This window comes from Xyrauchen texanus, chromosome 26, assembly GCF_025860055.1.
Source record: "Xyrauchen texanus isolate HMW12.3.18 chromosome 26, RBS_HiC_50CHRs, whole genome shotgun sequence".
In the NCBI taxonomy this organism is placed as follows: domain Eukaryota; kingdom Metazoa; phylum Chordata; class Actinopteri; order Cypriniformes; family Catostomidae; genus Xyrauchen; species Xyrauchen texanus.
In genome coordinates, this window is record NC_068301.1 from 12,666,595 (window position 1) to 12,682,384 (window position 15,790).

At 38.4% G+C, this 15,790-nt stretch overlaps 1 protein-coding gene across 3 annotated transcripts; it reads left to right on the forward strand.

The window, feature by feature from the left end:
• The first annotated feature begins 323 nt into the window (after nucleotides 1-323).
• On the forward strand, nucleotides 324-15,628 carry smarcc1b (SWI/SNF related, matrix associated, actin dependent regulator of chromatin, subfamily c, member 1b). 3 transcript variants are annotated; one of them, XM_052092927.1, is made up of 29 exons: nucleotides 420-517; nucleotides 1,024-1,074; nucleotides 1,176-1,295; nucleotides 1,517-1,602; nucleotides 1,766-1,847; nucleotides 1,935-2,027; nucleotides 2,671-2,740; nucleotides 2,903-2,972; nucleotides 3,092-3,167; nucleotides 3,350-3,472; nucleotides 3,586-3,665; nucleotides 3,851-3,972; nucleotides 4,067-4,126; nucleotides 4,232-4,266; nucleotides 4,347-4,459; nucleotides 5,294-5,365; nucleotides 5,453-5,566; nucleotides 6,033-6,186; nucleotides 6,500-6,610; nucleotides 9,456-9,515; nucleotides 9,611-9,869; nucleotides 9,967-10,119; nucleotides 10,386-10,435; nucleotides 11,107-11,200; nucleotides 12,884-13,017; nucleotides 13,474-13,608; nucleotides 14,739-14,895; nucleotides 15,122-15,193; nucleotides 15,325-15,628. In XM_052092927.1, exons 2-29 carry the CDS (start codon nucleotides 1,072-1,074, stop codon nucleotides 15,369-15,371), a joined length of 2,745 nt encoding a protein of 914 aa, XP_051948887.1. In that variant the 5' UTR covers nucleotides 420-517; nucleotides 1,024-1,071; the 3' UTR covers nucleotides 15,372-15,628. The 3 variants fall into 3 exon arrangements, with proteins under 3 accessions (XP_051948885.1, XP_051948886.1, XP_051948887.1); XM_052092925.1 differs by lacking the exon at nucleotides 1,024-1,074 and having other exon boundaries at nucleotides 324-517; XM_052092926.1 differs by lacking the exon at nucleotides 1,024-1,074 and having other exon boundaries at nucleotides 324-517; nucleotides 3,592-3,665.
• The last annotated feature ends 162 nt before the right edge of the window (nucleotides 15,629-15,790 follow it).

Sequence of the window (15,790 nt, forward strand, 5' to 3'; positions counted from 1 at the left end):
TGCCTTTATATGCTTTTTGGACCTTCAAGTTTGAGTCATCATTCTCTTGCATTGTATGTACCTACTAAGCTGAGATATTTTTCAAAAAATCTTTGAGTTTAGCTGAAGAAAGTGTGGAAGCAGCTTACATCTAAATTATATATATATATATATATACATACACTGTATATTTATATGAAAAACTAGCTGTATACAAGATTTTAAACCATCTATAAAAACTAAAAGGCTCTAGGCAATACGTCAGTTTTCCAGTCCTTTGGCGCCTTCGTCGGTTTGACCGCTAGAGGCGCTGTGGAGTCATCAGTCATTCTGGGTAGCGGAGGCTAATTAGCGTGTAACAATGGCCACACAACCTCCAGGATCTGCTTCTGCGGGACCTACTATAAGTCAAGCTGGTTGTAGCTCCTCATTCCGCCGAAGAATGGACGGTGGACCGTGCTTTAAACTTTGGGATAGCTCAGAGATTATCTCTCAGATGGAGATGGTCCGCAGTTGGATCGGAAAGCATTATAAAAAGGTTAGCCAGCCGAATAGCGGGAAAACCCATATGATGTCGTTACCTAAAGGTTTCTTTGATTTCTTCACATACAGTTCTGGTTGTCCTTTTGTTCTTTTGTAGTTTTCTTATTCACATTAACGTTTAAATGCTTGGCTCAATTTGTTTTGTATGTATCTTGTCTTTTTGGGTAAAATACAGAATTAAATTGCTAGCTTGACAGAAATGTCTAAATGTAGTATTTGACAGGGCACAAATGACAACCTTTCACCGTGTGCTCATGTTTGCAGTAAAGTCTGGTGTAGTTCAAACTCCACTACAGCACCTTTTGTTAAAGTGAAAAATGAAATGCTGATTCTTTGTTTCCACATGGCGTAGTGTGTGTAAATGTTCATTTTAGCATGCTAGTACCTTTATTTTTGCGGAAACAGACGCTTGTAGTAAAGAAAAGTTGTTTGTTTACATGACCTGAGTGACACACCCACTCTCAGTGCCCATACCATCACTGATCACCCTCCACTGTGTAGGTATTGTACTGATGTCTACAACTAAATCGGTATTACAGTGCTACTAGTATGGTGAGTGGAATCTATAAATCCAAAAGAGAGCAAGTTAAAACTTCAGGTCTCTCTTTCAATCTCACTAATCTGTAATCTTTTTTTTTTTTTTTTATGTCAAGTATGTGCAGACTGATGCTCCCTCCAGCAAGTCTCTGTCTGGGTTGGTCACCCAGCTGCTGCAGTTTCATGAAGACTCTTTTGGCCGCCGAGCAAATAACCTAGGCTTTACCAAACTCCAGGTGAATCACTGCTTTTTCCACACTTTCACTTGTCTTAATGTACAGCCGACATGCAGCGTACTCCTTTTATTTTTACAGTTTATTGTAGTTCTCTTTCAGTTTCTAAACTGATTGACTGATTCAAGGAAGTAGCCATTGTCACACCCAGATCATTCATGTCATAGGACCTGGTTTTTCTGAGTTTTGAGCCATTAATGTGAATTTGTTTCTTTTGTCCTCAGGCAAAGTGTTTTCAAGATCTGCGGCCCGCCGGTGCTCTCTGCCATATACTGGGATCAGTGTACAAATTTAAGACAGAACAGGGCTGGTTAGTATTAACAGCTAATGTAAGCTTTTTCAATCTATTTTGTTGCCAAATGTACAAATTTGAGATGGATATAAAATCAGGTGATCTTGTCTAATAATATTGTGTGCGATAAAGATGCTATCAGGCGTAACCCATCCAGTGTGAATTTGTTTTTTCATCCAAGGAGACGCTTTGATCTACAAAACCCATCTAGAGTGGATCGCCATATAGAAATGTTCGTCTGTGTGGAGAAAACACTGATACAGGTATTTGTGCATGGATCTTATCAAAGACATGAGGTACAATATTTTTTTAAGGTACAATATCTGACCTGTGTGTTTTTTTTATACTAGAATAATCTGTTAAGCAGACCTGTAGTGTATCTGTCCCCTGACTTGGAACAGAAGCAGGCTCTCAAACTCAAAGACATAGTCATGCGACACCAGGTGAGAGATCATGGCAAAAGAAACAGAGAAATGTAACCTGTACACCAGTGTTAGTTCGCTTATATGTTGGTAAATGTTGGTAAATGTCGTAATGACCGACAAATTCAAACAATCTTTGACACAATGTCCAGTGGACACCAGGCTTATGTGATTTTTCAAGTTGGAAAGAAAAACTGGACACGTTTGAGGAAAATAGTCATAAAAATAAAGAGCCAATTAAATTTGCCAAGGTGAGGAATTAGATGAAATAACCTAAAACGATTTGTTATTTTAATATTTAGTTATAAACTAAAATATAAGTGACAAATTGCAGTTTGTTATTATTATTATTATTATTATTATATATATTTTTTAACTGGACGCTTTTTTTTTATTTTTATGAAAAAGCAGCTATAATGAACAAATATTTATTGTTGATTTTTCTTAATTGTGTTATTATTAGCCTATATTGCATTATTACGCATATTCCATTGCATTTACAGTGTAAAATAGTCCCTGAAATGAGATGACCGTATTTTTTCCAATTTGTACGGCAAATTTTATAATTCGCAAACACGTTGGTCGGCACCAAAATTTCTTAGTGGGAACTCTGCTGTACACACATTGTTGTTCATTTATAATACATTCTTGCTCACATTTTCAGGGTACAGTGACAGAAGAGAAGTCACAAGCTACCCACCAGATATACCCATCACCCTCCACAGCAGATGAAGGTGTGTTTAGGTTTGGATGCATCTGTCACTTTGCATGTGCAGAAATAGTGTTTATTTAATGTGTAACATGTGAATGTGGCAGCCTGGTTTTTTCTGCTGAAATAGACATATTTGTCTGTATACTGTTTGTTATACAATGTTTTGTTTATTTGTCTTTTTCAGAAGAGTGGCTAAGACCAGTCATGCGATTAGATCAGCAAGTAATGGTGCATTGGGGCATGTTCCCAGACAGGTATAGAATATATCACACTCCTATAATTAAAATACACAGATTAAAAATTGCTACATTTCATACTGCATTTCCTTATGATGAAATTATGATATATTCTTCTAAATTATTATTTTTTTTAGTTATGACTCTCTTATGTCAGCAAGTGATGTGGATGGAGAAGTGGAGGAACCCCCTAACCCAGACAGGTGCTGGAAGGTGAAAAAATCTATTTCGTTTTAATACCATGAATTCCCATGATCCCCTACTCTAGTCCTTGCTCTCAAGATCACTTTGGGTATTGTTTCCCCAGACATTGATTAAAATACTGAGTTTGGTTTATTTGTAGTGATAGATTACACTTCAGGGAGATTATCTTTTAAAACACCTGTTTTTCTCAGGTTCATGCCAAATGGGTCCTCGACACTGACACATTTAATGAGTGGATGAATGAGGAAGACTATGAGATAGATGAAAATGGGAATAGTGTGAGCTTCAGGCGGCGTATCTACCAAAGTGAAGGGGTATATTCTTCTTTGACTCTATCATCTTATTTTTTGAGGTTGCTGTTTGTTTAGGATTGTTTCTGTTTGTCTATTTTGATTGAGGCTTTTTCATTTCTTTTATCTTTCACAAGGAACAGAAATCTGTGAAGAAGCGGCGACGCTCCCCTTCTCCATCATCCTCTGAGTCTAGGAAGAAAGGAGGAAAGAAAGGGTAGAGTTATATCTCTCTCTTTCTCTATTTATATATTCCTCCATTTGCATCACTGTTGTGCCACCGCTTTATCATGCATTCCTTCCTCTGTAAGAATGTTGTGTCTATTGTATTGTTATTATTAGTTGAAAAAAAGAATATGTAGTTCTTATATAAATCTTATTTATTTTGGTATAACTCTATAGTTCATGGCCATATAAGAGGCGTGGACAACCAAAAGAGGAGGAGCCAGAGGAAGACCTCACTAAAGACATGGAGGATCCAACACCTGTCCCTAACATGGAGGAAGTTATACTGCCTAAAAATGGTAACTGTCTCTTTCTTTTGGTGTTCAGCTCCTCTGTTGTCTGTTTGGTTTAATTTGGGAGAGTAACAACTTACCTTTTTCTTATTGGTTACAGTGAATCTAAAAAAAGACAGTGAAAACACCCCAGTAAAAGGAGGGATAATGGCTGACTTGGGTAAGTTTGTGTTCTTGTCTGCATGGAATTCTCCGGTGTCTGACTTTTCAGTAAATTATGTGATTTGTTTGAGAGAATTCAATAGCATCTTTAATATCTCCTCAGATGACCAAGAAGAAGACCTTCTCTCTGGAGTTAGAGTAAGTCAGGTTTTTTGTTTTTCAATTGTCATAGTTGCATAATGAACTTGTGCTTTAACGGTGATCTATTAATTGTGTAGGATGAAGAGGAACAGAGGGAGTTTGGCCGTGGGATGGAGGGAGAGGAGAGTGCTACAGAGCAAACACATCACATCATTGTACCCACCTATGGATCCTGGTTTGACTACAACTGGTGAGCTAGAACCTAGAGCTAGAACGTACTGCATTCCTCAATTGGCCCCACTTCTACATATGTATCTGGGAATATCAAGAAAAGTGACTGAATGCCTCAGGAAGTCTTTCATCTTATTGACATTACTATATCAAATGGGACTGTTTGAATAGATGGTATTTAATTTAATGCATGCCTGCCATTCCTTACGACTTCGATTAAAAGAGCTTCCTTATTACTGAATTGAGTTTATGAAGTGTTCTACAGTGACAGAATGGAAGAAAATACACTTTGGGTCTTTGTACAAGAGATTTAACAGGCTCATAATGCATTTTTCCTTCATAATACGTTTTACAGAGGCCTGGGTAGCCAAGCGAGTATTGACGCTGACTACCACCCCTGGATTCGCGAGTTCGAATCCAGGGCATGCTGAGTGACTCCAGCCAGGTCTCCTAAGCAACAAAATTGGCTCGGTTGCTAGGGTGGGTAGGGTCACATCGGGTAACCTCCTCGTGGTCGCGATTAATGGTTCTCTCTCTCTCAATGGGGCACGTGGTAAGTTGTGCGTGGATCGCAGAGAGAAGCATTAGCCTCCACATGCGGAGTCTCTGCGGTGTCATGCACAACAAGCCATGTGATATTATTGGTGGTCTCAGAAGCGGAGGCAACTGAGACTTGTCCTCCGCCACCCGGATTGAGGTGAGTAACTGTGCTACCACGAGGACCAACTAAGTTATGGGAATTGGGCATTCCAATTTGGGAGGAAAAAGGGGATAAAAAAAATAAATACATTTTACAAATAGCAATATTGGACTTGATTTCTCTTCTTCTTTTTTTTTTCATATTGTCTGGTAGTATTCATCAGATAGAGAGACGAGCACTGCCTGAGTTCTTTAATGGCAAAAATAAGTCCAAAACACCAGAAATGTAAGTTAATACATTGTACACATGCACATACCCTCTGTATCAGACTCTCTCGGAAAAAACCTGTAAATATTTGTTTGTCGTTTGTAGATATCTGGCATACCGCAACTTCATGATTGACACATTTCGGCTAAACCCTCAAGAGTATTTGACCTCAACCTCCTGCAGACGAAACCTGACAGGAGACGTTTGTGCACTTGTAAGGTGTGTGTGTGTAATCACGTTTTACTTCCATGTTGGGCTACATTATGAGAACTGCACATTATGTTCTTTATAGGCTACCCATCTAAAAACAAGATGAGAACTGTGGAAAAACAAACATGTTATACAGAAAGTGAGCAATGCAACAATACTAGAACACTAGATTTTTGTTTCTGATATGCTAATAGACTAATTTAAATGCTTCTGATTTGCTTGCATTGCACACAACGAACCAAAAAATATGTTGTAAATAGAAAATGTTGACGCTTAGAGAATACACCTAAATGGAATGATGTAATTGACACTTCAGCTGCAGCAGCTGTAATTGTAATCTCGATTAATTGTTCAGCCCTTCTTCCAAAGAGCACTATCAAGAAGCATTTACCCACTTCTACTTGCATTGAGGAATTGCAACACCTGTGCAAAAATAATTAGAAATGTATTTATAAACAAGTGTGCTTTCATTTAGGGTTCATTCATTTTTGGAGCAGTGGGGTTTGATAAATTATCAGGTGGATGCAGAGAGTCGACCCCTCCCTATGGGCCCACCCCCAACACCACACTTTAACGTTCTTACAGACACTCCTTCAGGACTCGTCCCGCTACAGCACAGACCCTTGCAGGTAATAATCTAACACTCTTTCCTCAAAGCATCACTTATTACATAGATCAAATGTGTAAGGAATAATGTACTGGTCTTTATCACTAAATAATGTGCACTGATGATTATACATTATCCCACTTACTAAAAGGCTACTTGGCAAATAAATAAAAATGGACATGAAACATTGATTTGAGTTCAAGTAGAATCAAGCATTCCAGAGTCATAAACCTGACTTTTAATGTCATTAGCCTGATGTGATGAAAAATTAGATATCTTGTTACTGTTGGTATATAAATTTGATTCTCATGTGTCTTTTTATTTTGTGTTTTAAGGTTTCAGCCTCTCAACATATGTTGCATTTCCCAGAAAAGTCCAAAGAAAAGCCATCTGACCTACAGAACTTTGGTCTGCGGACGGACATTTATGCCAAGAAACATCCTAAGGTAAAACATTTGATACAAATGTTCCGATTGTTTTCTAAATCAGAACCCGACTTGATTCTTAAAAAGAATACAAGATGGCGCCACGGATGGCTGCTTCGTTGTGGAGCTCTCTAGTGTTTTTGGTACTTTTGTTAAATTCTTTTGTCACTCTTTCCCAATCAGTTTCACCAGGGATGAACTGCTGAATATTCGTCAGAGCATACCTGATAATTATTTGCCGGTGTTTGATTATTCTGATGTTTTGTTAGACATCTTATTTGGAGATGCACCGGTGCTCTACATGCGATCCAAGCAACGCGGCCGAGTATTAATCTCTATTCATTCGCTCCCTCGCCAACAGAACTGACAAACTGCTTCTGCTCACACAAACAAATAAGTACTTTTCTAATTCCACTGCTCTGTGTTTCATGGAAGCCTGGCTGAATGAAGCCATCCCAGACAGCGTGTTACATCTGCCGGGCTTCCAGCTGTTCAGATCGGATCACGTTGCGGAATCATCTGGGAAAATGAGAGGTGGAGGGACATGCTTTTACATCAGTGAAAGTTGGTGTATGTAACAGCATTGAAGAAGATGTGCTGTCTTAATTTAGAAGTGCTCTTCATCACCTTTAAGTCTTTCTACTCGCTGCTGGAGTTTTCTTCGTTTATTCCGGTGAGTGCTTACATCCTACCACAAGCATGTATGAACGCAGTGCTGCAACAGCTGGCCGATCAAATCACAGACATGCAACAACACCCAGACTCTCTTATCTTTATTCTGGAAGATTTTAATAAAGCTAACCTCCCTGTGAACTCTCAAAATGCAAACATTTGGTGGGGCATGTGATCAGAGTCCTAACGCTGCACATGGGACAGAGCGCTATGCATCCTTTACAGTGGTGTAGCAGTGATCCAGTATATTTCGGTCTCTGGTGGGGCATGTGATATATCATACATTCATAGATCACTGGAGCAGTGTGAAATTCCATGCTGCTTCAAAAGCTCCACCATCATTCTGGTCCACCAAAAAAAAAAAAATCACAGGAATTAATGACTACAGACTGAGCAAACAGGTCTGTCTATGATGCTGTCAATATGGTACTGCATTATATCCTGCAACACCTAGACAGACCTTGGACTTATGCAAGGATCCTATCTGTGGACATCAGTTCAGCCTTCAATACCATCATACATGATCTTCTCTCAACCAATCTGGCCCAGCTCTCCATGCCCACCCCAATCTGTCGGTCGATCACCAGCTTTCTGACAGATAGGAAGCAGCTAGTGAGACTGGGGAAACTCACATCCGGGACCTTCACTATTAGCACTGGTGCTCCTCAGGGATGCGTTCTCTCTCCACTGCTCTTCTCCCTGTACACAAATGACTGAACTGCAATGGACCCCTCTGTCAAGCTCCTGAAGTTTGCAGATGACCCCCTCACCATACTGAACAGCACTATGGCAGCAGTGGAGTCATTCAGGTTCCTGGGCTCTACCATCTCTCAGGACCTGAAGTGGTACACCCACATAGACTCTATTGTGAAGAAGGCTCAGTAGAGGTTGTACTTCCTTCGCCAGCAGAGGAAGTTCAACCTGCCACTGGAGCTACTAACACTGTTCTACTCGGCCTTCAAAGAGTCTATCCTGTGTACATCTATAACTGTCTGGTTTGTTTCAGCCACCAAATCAGACAGAAGGAAACTGCAACGGACAGTCAGGACTGCTGAGAGGATGTTGGTGCCCCGCTGCCCACCCTCCAAGTCCTGTACATATCCAGAGTGAGGAAACGTGCAGGTAGAATCACTCTGGACCCACACACCCTGCACATTCCCTGTTTGTACTGTTGCCCTCTGGTCGACGCTACAGAGCTCTCAGCGCCAGGACATCCAGGCAAAAGAACAGTTTTTACCCTCAGGCCATTTACCACATGAACAATTCAACTGCCTTCAGGACTCCCCATAGTGCAGTGATGTAAATAAATATCTCATGTATGTTTGTAAATTCACTCAAATTTAATTTAATAACTGTACATACCCCTACCACTTGCACATGTACATATGCCATTCTGTGTTATATGTCCTATTTTTTCTTTTTTTTTGTCTTCATAATTTGTCACATTTTGGCTTTTTGAAAATGAACAAATCCATGTATTTAATCAATAAGATATGTTATAAATTATTTTGTGTTACATGTTTATTGTTTAATTTCATAATTTGTACTATTTACAATTATTTACATTGATTTGTTGAACACGTGCTAAAACCGGTACTGTCTTTAACAAAACTGGCATTTCTGTAAAGATCGTCTGTAGATGAGCGCATGTTAATGAGAGAGGACTTGAATGGCTTTATCTCATCGGTGCCATGCATGATTAGAATAAAAAAATGTATGTTTTGTTTTTGATCAACAATTGACAAAAGAACAGAAAGGGTTTTAAAAGAGACATTATTCAATGACAAATGGGTTGCATGAATCTAGTATTTGTATACTCGGAACAACTTTTACTTTTTAAAACACAGTAAAAGAATCACACTGCTTAATACTTTACCAATCTACTACACAATTACTAGTGAGTGAAATGGAAACATTTACCAGCCAGTTGCCAAATATATACATTTTAGTCACATAGCACAAAATAAGGTTGAAATGCATGATTTGCTCTCATTGTAGTTCAGGGTTGCGCATAGAATAAAAGATTGATCTTGGGATTTAAGAATTGATATTGAGATGGATCTGAAAATAGATAATTTCACCATCTCTATTTGCAGTGTTTATCCAGAACATTACAGAATCAAAGTCCATGGTTCTATGCAACTGACACATCTTTGCTCTCTTTATTTTCCCCCTTTCTCTTGTTCATCTTTAGAGTAAAGGTGCGAGTGCAGGGAGCGAATGGACAGAACAAGAAACACTGTTGCTTTTGGAGGTGAACAAGCCAATCAATTAAGTCAAGAAGATTGTGAATGCTCTAATCTTTTCCACTCTTTGTTATTCATTTCTATTACTTTCTCCTTTCCTCAGGCTTTACAGATGTATAAAGATGACTGGAACAAGGTGTCGGAACACGTGGGCAGCCGTACGCAGGATGACTGTATTCTTCACTTCTTGCGGTTGCCTATAGAGGACCCATATCTAGAGAACTCTGAAGCCTCTATGGGCCCACTAGCCTATCAGCCTGTTCCCTTCAGCCAGTCAGGGAACCCTGTAATGAGCACTGTTGCTTTCCTTGCATCTGTGGTTGACCCTCGAGTGGCCTCTGCAGCCGCCAAGGCAGCATTAGGTAAGTGTGTGTGTGTGTGTGTGTGTGTGTGTGTGCGTGCGCATGCTGATATTTGTGGTAAGGTAGAATATGTATTTGATGCTTGTCTCTTTTTCAGAGGAGTTCTCAAGAGCAAGAGAGGAGATCCCACCAGAATTCTTCAACGCAAGCTTTCACAAATCACAGAGTGTTGGGTATAATTTAGATCCTGCCTTTACCCTACAATCAAGCGGTATTGCAGGACTTGAGCCAGACCAAGTAGAAAAGACTGGTAATCATCTCACAATCTCTCTCTCTCACACATACCCACAAGCACACACACATAAAGTTGAAGTAAATAAAGAATTAATGGAATAGTCGTATTATCTAGAACATCCAGGGGAGGGCAGTAAGTGAATGAAGAACTTTCATGATGTTAAATGTCGTTTAAACAATCACCTTCTATCCACTCTATATACACACACATGTGCATACTACAGATTATCATATTATATGTTATGCGGATATGACACACTCTTGATGTTTGTCTCTATTTAGATGGGACTGGTATAGAAAAGATGATTGCCGAATCAGAGCAGCATGTAAAGGTACAAGAAACTGATTTGGAGACATTATTTTTTAAATATATGTTTCTATTTCACAAATCCTAATGAGAAGAGAATACTCTCGATTACAGTATTTCCTACAGAATTCTCTCTTGGCAAGCCCTTATAATTGGTTTGAACTACATACTAAACAAAATGCTATAATTTTTATCAAAATAGTGTATATAACCAAAAAGCTCTTTTGTAGATGTTTATTTTTGGCTGCGCAGTCATATAAAAGCCCAGTCATTAAGTGAATCAGATGTTAATTCAATAACCATTCTGATGTAGTAATTTGTTAGTCTGATTTGGTAACTCATGTGTTCGTGTACCCAGTTGTCTCATAAGAGTCATTCATGTGTCAAATTAGACTGGTGGCACTGTATTTTTGTTTTCCATACAGCCGTAATGTTGTCTATTGCCTAAAAGTCTTTTATATCACCACATATATTTCAGACTGCAAACTCACAAAAACATAATTACTTTTGCTGTGGCATACTGCTATATACAGTATTACACGAGTACAGTTGCTGTTTTCCTGTAAATGAGTTTATACGAATGTCTGTAAAAGCTTTTTTTACAGTTAATTCAAGGTCAGTAAATGTATCTATTAATTGATGTCTTGTGAGAGGCTGATTGTGTAATCTCAACTGATTCAGTAATATCTCTTTTAGCCTGAGGTTGATGGTGTCTTTGGAGAGGGACATTATGTGAAAAATGAGGAGAAAGAAGAAAGTGAAGGAGAGAGAGGAGAGGAGAGCACTGCAGGTCAGTACAGCAGAGACCCAATTTACACCTTACATTAACATGCATTTTCGGTGATCGTGTTTCGGAGGTGGTCAGGGAGGGATTATGACCACATTCAAAGAAGCTGTAAATGCGTATTTGTTATCCAGATACATCTACATAAGTAATTAATTATGTGATGAGGTTGTACTACTGTTATCCATTGTTAAAGTGCTGTGTTTTGTGTTCTTGTCTTTTTCTGTTTATTCTGCCATTGCAATGTGAAGGTCACAATAGACACTACGGTCTTGAAATCTTAACAATGACCGATATCCCGTGAATTATTTAAATGGAATACACTTTGCATATTTCGTCTCTCTCCTCAAATCCCCACTCACTCGTGTCTCTCTCCTGTTTTTGAATCACTTTTTAAAACCAGTCTTCACTTGCGTGTTCCGGATGAGAAGCATATTTAGCATTTACAAAGTGTCAAATGCGAGATAAACATTATCACATTTGCTTGGTGAACTGAAATTTAGCTTTGGCTGCTGCCAAAATGTTTACAATGAAGGAAAAACCCTGACTGTTAAAGTGATCGAAAGCATTTTGATTATCATCCCAATGTTTTAAAATTCACTATAAAATTTTGAATTTTCAGTTACAACAGCCTCTGATGTAATATGTTAGTACTGCTTTCCATTTTGTGTGGGTAGCTTTGATCGGATCTCTATCCGCATCTGACTGCAAGGTATAAATGGAATCCAGCTAAAGAATATCCAGATACTATCTGGATATGAAACGCATGTTATGTTAGTAGGGCCACAGGTTCACTTATGCCAGATACAGTTGAGACTCTTTCACACACTTGCACTCTGAAATTTTTATTTTAAGATTTTATGTTGATATTGCTAAATGCAGTTAGGGTGAAAGTCCAGTTACGCTAAAGCTGTAGTGTACTACCCATACTAAATTTGAAAGGAATTCAGTATGTATAGAATGCTAATTTTCAGTATACATGTAATACCCACATGACTTCACATATTCTCCTAGAGCCCAAAGTATACTTCGGTCAGACATGAATGGTGAGCGTCCGCATACAGGATGCTTCATGCTAATTTCTTCATCAGCAGAGTTCTTGAGCACTGAACACGCACAGCACAATTTAGAGTGCGCATGTGCCTGGAATTATTTGCACTAATTAGTGGGTCCACAAGGTGGCAGCACTCACTCATGAAACGTCACTGTCACGAAGAAGCACTAAAAGAAGATATAATCACCACTAAACTACAGGAAACGATTATGAAAACAACAGCAGTGGATGTACGCATCAAGAGCATGTCTGTGTGGAAGTTAGGAGACACCTGCATTTGTATAACTAAATTCTGAAGGAATCTAAATATTTATGTGTCTAAGCTCACGAGGAGAAATAGTCCAGTATCTCGTAGCAGTCGTAGTCGCATGTGCCAACTGCCTGTGAATGCACATTCAAATGGTGTATACTTTGACAGGCTTGCGTTCGACTTTACGCAGACGCTAGCGTTCACGTCAAAACAGAAGTATAATATTGGCTTTAATTTACAGTCTTCAATATTTGTCTGCAATGCATATCCAGTAATCTAGTGATTGTTTCATGCAACCTTCATCTCACTGCATATTGTGTACTATATTGTGCACTGCTTAGTAGGTATGTATTTGTTTATGAAATCTACTCCAATGTTTATCCAGAGGAGAGTTTTGAGTTGGGCCATGGCCAAGGGGATGGGGAGGACATGGGGAGAAGTGCTGAGCTTGAGCTGGTGGAGGGACACATCGCCACAGCTGCTGCTGCAGCACTAGCCTCGGCTGCTACCAAAGCAAAGGTGAATGTCAAATTTCCTGAATAATTACAGGCACCCACTAAAGGATCTTGAATATTAAAAGGTTAGTTCTCCCAAAAATACTAATTATGTCATTTACTCACCCTCTTGATCCAAACATGTTTCTTCAAACACAAAAGGAGATGTAAGGTAGAATGTTAGCCCCAGTCACCATTCACTTTCATCATATGGAAAAAATATGCAATTATAGTCAGTCTCTTACAGTCTGCTTGACATCCCCTTTTGTGTTCCATAACAGGGGTTTGGAACAACGCAAGGGTGAATAAATGAAAGCATAATGCTTATTTTTGTGTGAACTATCTTTTTGATAGTGACAAAACAAAACTATACGGACAGTACATTATAGTTTGAATGCTTGGACTGATGACTTGCAAAATAAAAAAAATCAATTCATCTGAACTCACTTCTACTTTCTCTTTATTTTTCCTGTTACTCTAGCATTTAGCTGCAGTGGAAGAGAGAAAGATAAAGTCCCTGGTGGCTCTGCTGGTTGAAACTCAGATGAAAAAGTTGGAGATCAAACTGAGACACTTTGAAGAGCTGGAGACCATTATGGATCGAGAAAAAGAGGCAGTGAGTTAATGTGACTCTTTCAGTGAGATTTATAAAAGCAGACCTGGCATCTGGTCAGGGTTAAATGATCATTTATTTGTGAAACTTTGAATGACTTTGAGAGGACCCTAAATAGTTTTTAAATAAGATTTTAAGAGTGTGGCTGCTGTATGTGTGTTTTCCATTTCCCTTTTTGATTTGTAACTAATAGCACCTAATAAACAAGCAAAATAAAATATTTCTGGAGCTGATAGTTTTACTAAAAAGTAATATACACAAATGTGGACATTGTAACTAAGTTGTGAAATTTTAAATATATATATATATATATATATATATATATATATATATATATATATATTTATTTATTTTTTAATCAAATTGTTTGTTATTCATGTTTTTGAGACGTTACAGACATTACAGATGATTTTCTGTAAAGCTGAATAAATAATTCTGATTCAAAGTAATGGCCAGCATTGTCCAATCACTGTCAACCATGTTAAAATAAAATGTAGCATTATAAAATTCTGAAAAAACATGTTTTTTTCTACTTTGAGGAAATGTGGTGCCAGTTTCCACATATGTGGACATCATGTTTATCAGCGCACTGACGTGTGAAAAATGAACAGATTTTTTAAAGCGGCATATTAAACAAAACTAGAGATTCTGCTCTTTACAACCAAATAGTTTTCAAATAAAAAATACTTACAGATTTCTTTCCAGAGGCACTTATCTTGGCGCTGCATCCATAGGAGCCCTTCAAGGAAATCGATGCCATGCTGTTGTGTCACGTGACACTGTGCGTCAGAAGTTTAATCCTTAATTGACAGTCTAAATTGTTGTAAACAGTATTCAGTCCTTTTAAATGAATATAAATTATGCATGTAGCAAAGCCAAAGTACAATGTACACACTTGTGAATGTGGGGTCGCACAAGGTTCAATGGAGAAAAATAAAGTATTTTTTTTAAAGGTATAGTTCACACAAAAATGAAAATTCTATCATGTACTCACCCTTATGTTGCAAAATATGCTAAATATCTTATAGTGTGTGTTGTACAGAAGAAAGATAGTCGTATGACTTTCAAACAACTTTTTTTTTAATTTTTTTTAACTATTTTAAAGCATGCCTCTTTGTCTTTCTCTGTTGTAGTTGGAGCAGCAGAGACAGCAGTTATTGTCTGAAAGGCAGAACTTCCACCTGGAGCAGGTGAAATATGCTGAAGTGAAAGCACGACAGCACATGGAACAGCAGCAGCAAGCAGGAGCTTCACAGAGCAGCAGCACAACATATAACCCTCTTCACCATGGTATACACACACAAACACACAATGATAGTCCACACTGATCTGTTGATTATTGTGCGTACTGTAGATTAATTGTACACATACGCACGAAAACAACCATCTTGTCCACTACATCTACCATATCTTCTCCACATTCACTCCCTATGTCTTTTGCTATTACTCGATTTTGCCTTTTTATCTTATACTCGCATGCATACATATAAAATCTTGGTTTTCGCACCCCTCTCAGGTCGTTCGGTGAGCAATGCTGGTACTGGACAGGTGATGGGTGCTCGGCACCCCGGAGCTCCCAATGGCATGTGTGAGTAACACATGCCTCAACCCAAATGCTCACTAAACATTTACTGATCAACCATGGCACAGCCAGTATCCTTGAAAGGAGAACTGTTGTGCTGTAAAGTTTTCAATCTGACTACTTTTTTTCCTACATAGACCAAACTCCACCTTCCTCACAAGCTGATGGGGCCACATCCATGTGAAGACCACTAATGGAGTTAAGTCTACACTGCCTTAAATCCCAACCTCCTTCAACATCAGATAAAATACACTGTCATGTCTTGTACAAGTTACCCATATTCACCTCTTCAATAGAGCTTGATTTGTGTATATTTAATATTTTTTTAAGCATTTATGCTGCTGTTTAAGTGTCTAATTTGAGGCTATTTTATTGTCGTATCTGTCTGTACTTAATGTTTGTAGATCTGTTTTGTATCGCCACCAAGCTTTAAAAAATGTGTGACTGAATAAATCTTTTATATGAATTTATTACCCTCCTTGAGTGAGTTTTTGCTTATTTACAGATCCACAATGATTTCTGATATTAATGCACTAGACGAGCATCACTTACAATCCTTTTGAAGTCCTCTGTTAATTTTTTTAGAGTTAAATTTACAAGGCC

Excerpts from the sequence above, each read along its gene's own strand:
- smarcc1b (XM_052092925.1), top strand. The coding sequence starts at position 341 with ATGGCCACACAACCTCCAGGATCTGCTTCTGCGGGACCTACTATAAGT. Across the intron at positions 3,473-3,585 it reads GTATCTACCAAAGTGAAGGG|GAACAGAAATCTGTGAAGAA; the intron begins GTATATTCTTCT and ends ATCTTTCACAAG. Across the intron at positions 15,194-15,324 it reads CGGAGCTCCCAATGGCATGT|ACCAAACTCCACCTTCCTCA; the intron begins GTGAGTAACACA and ends TTTCCTACATAG.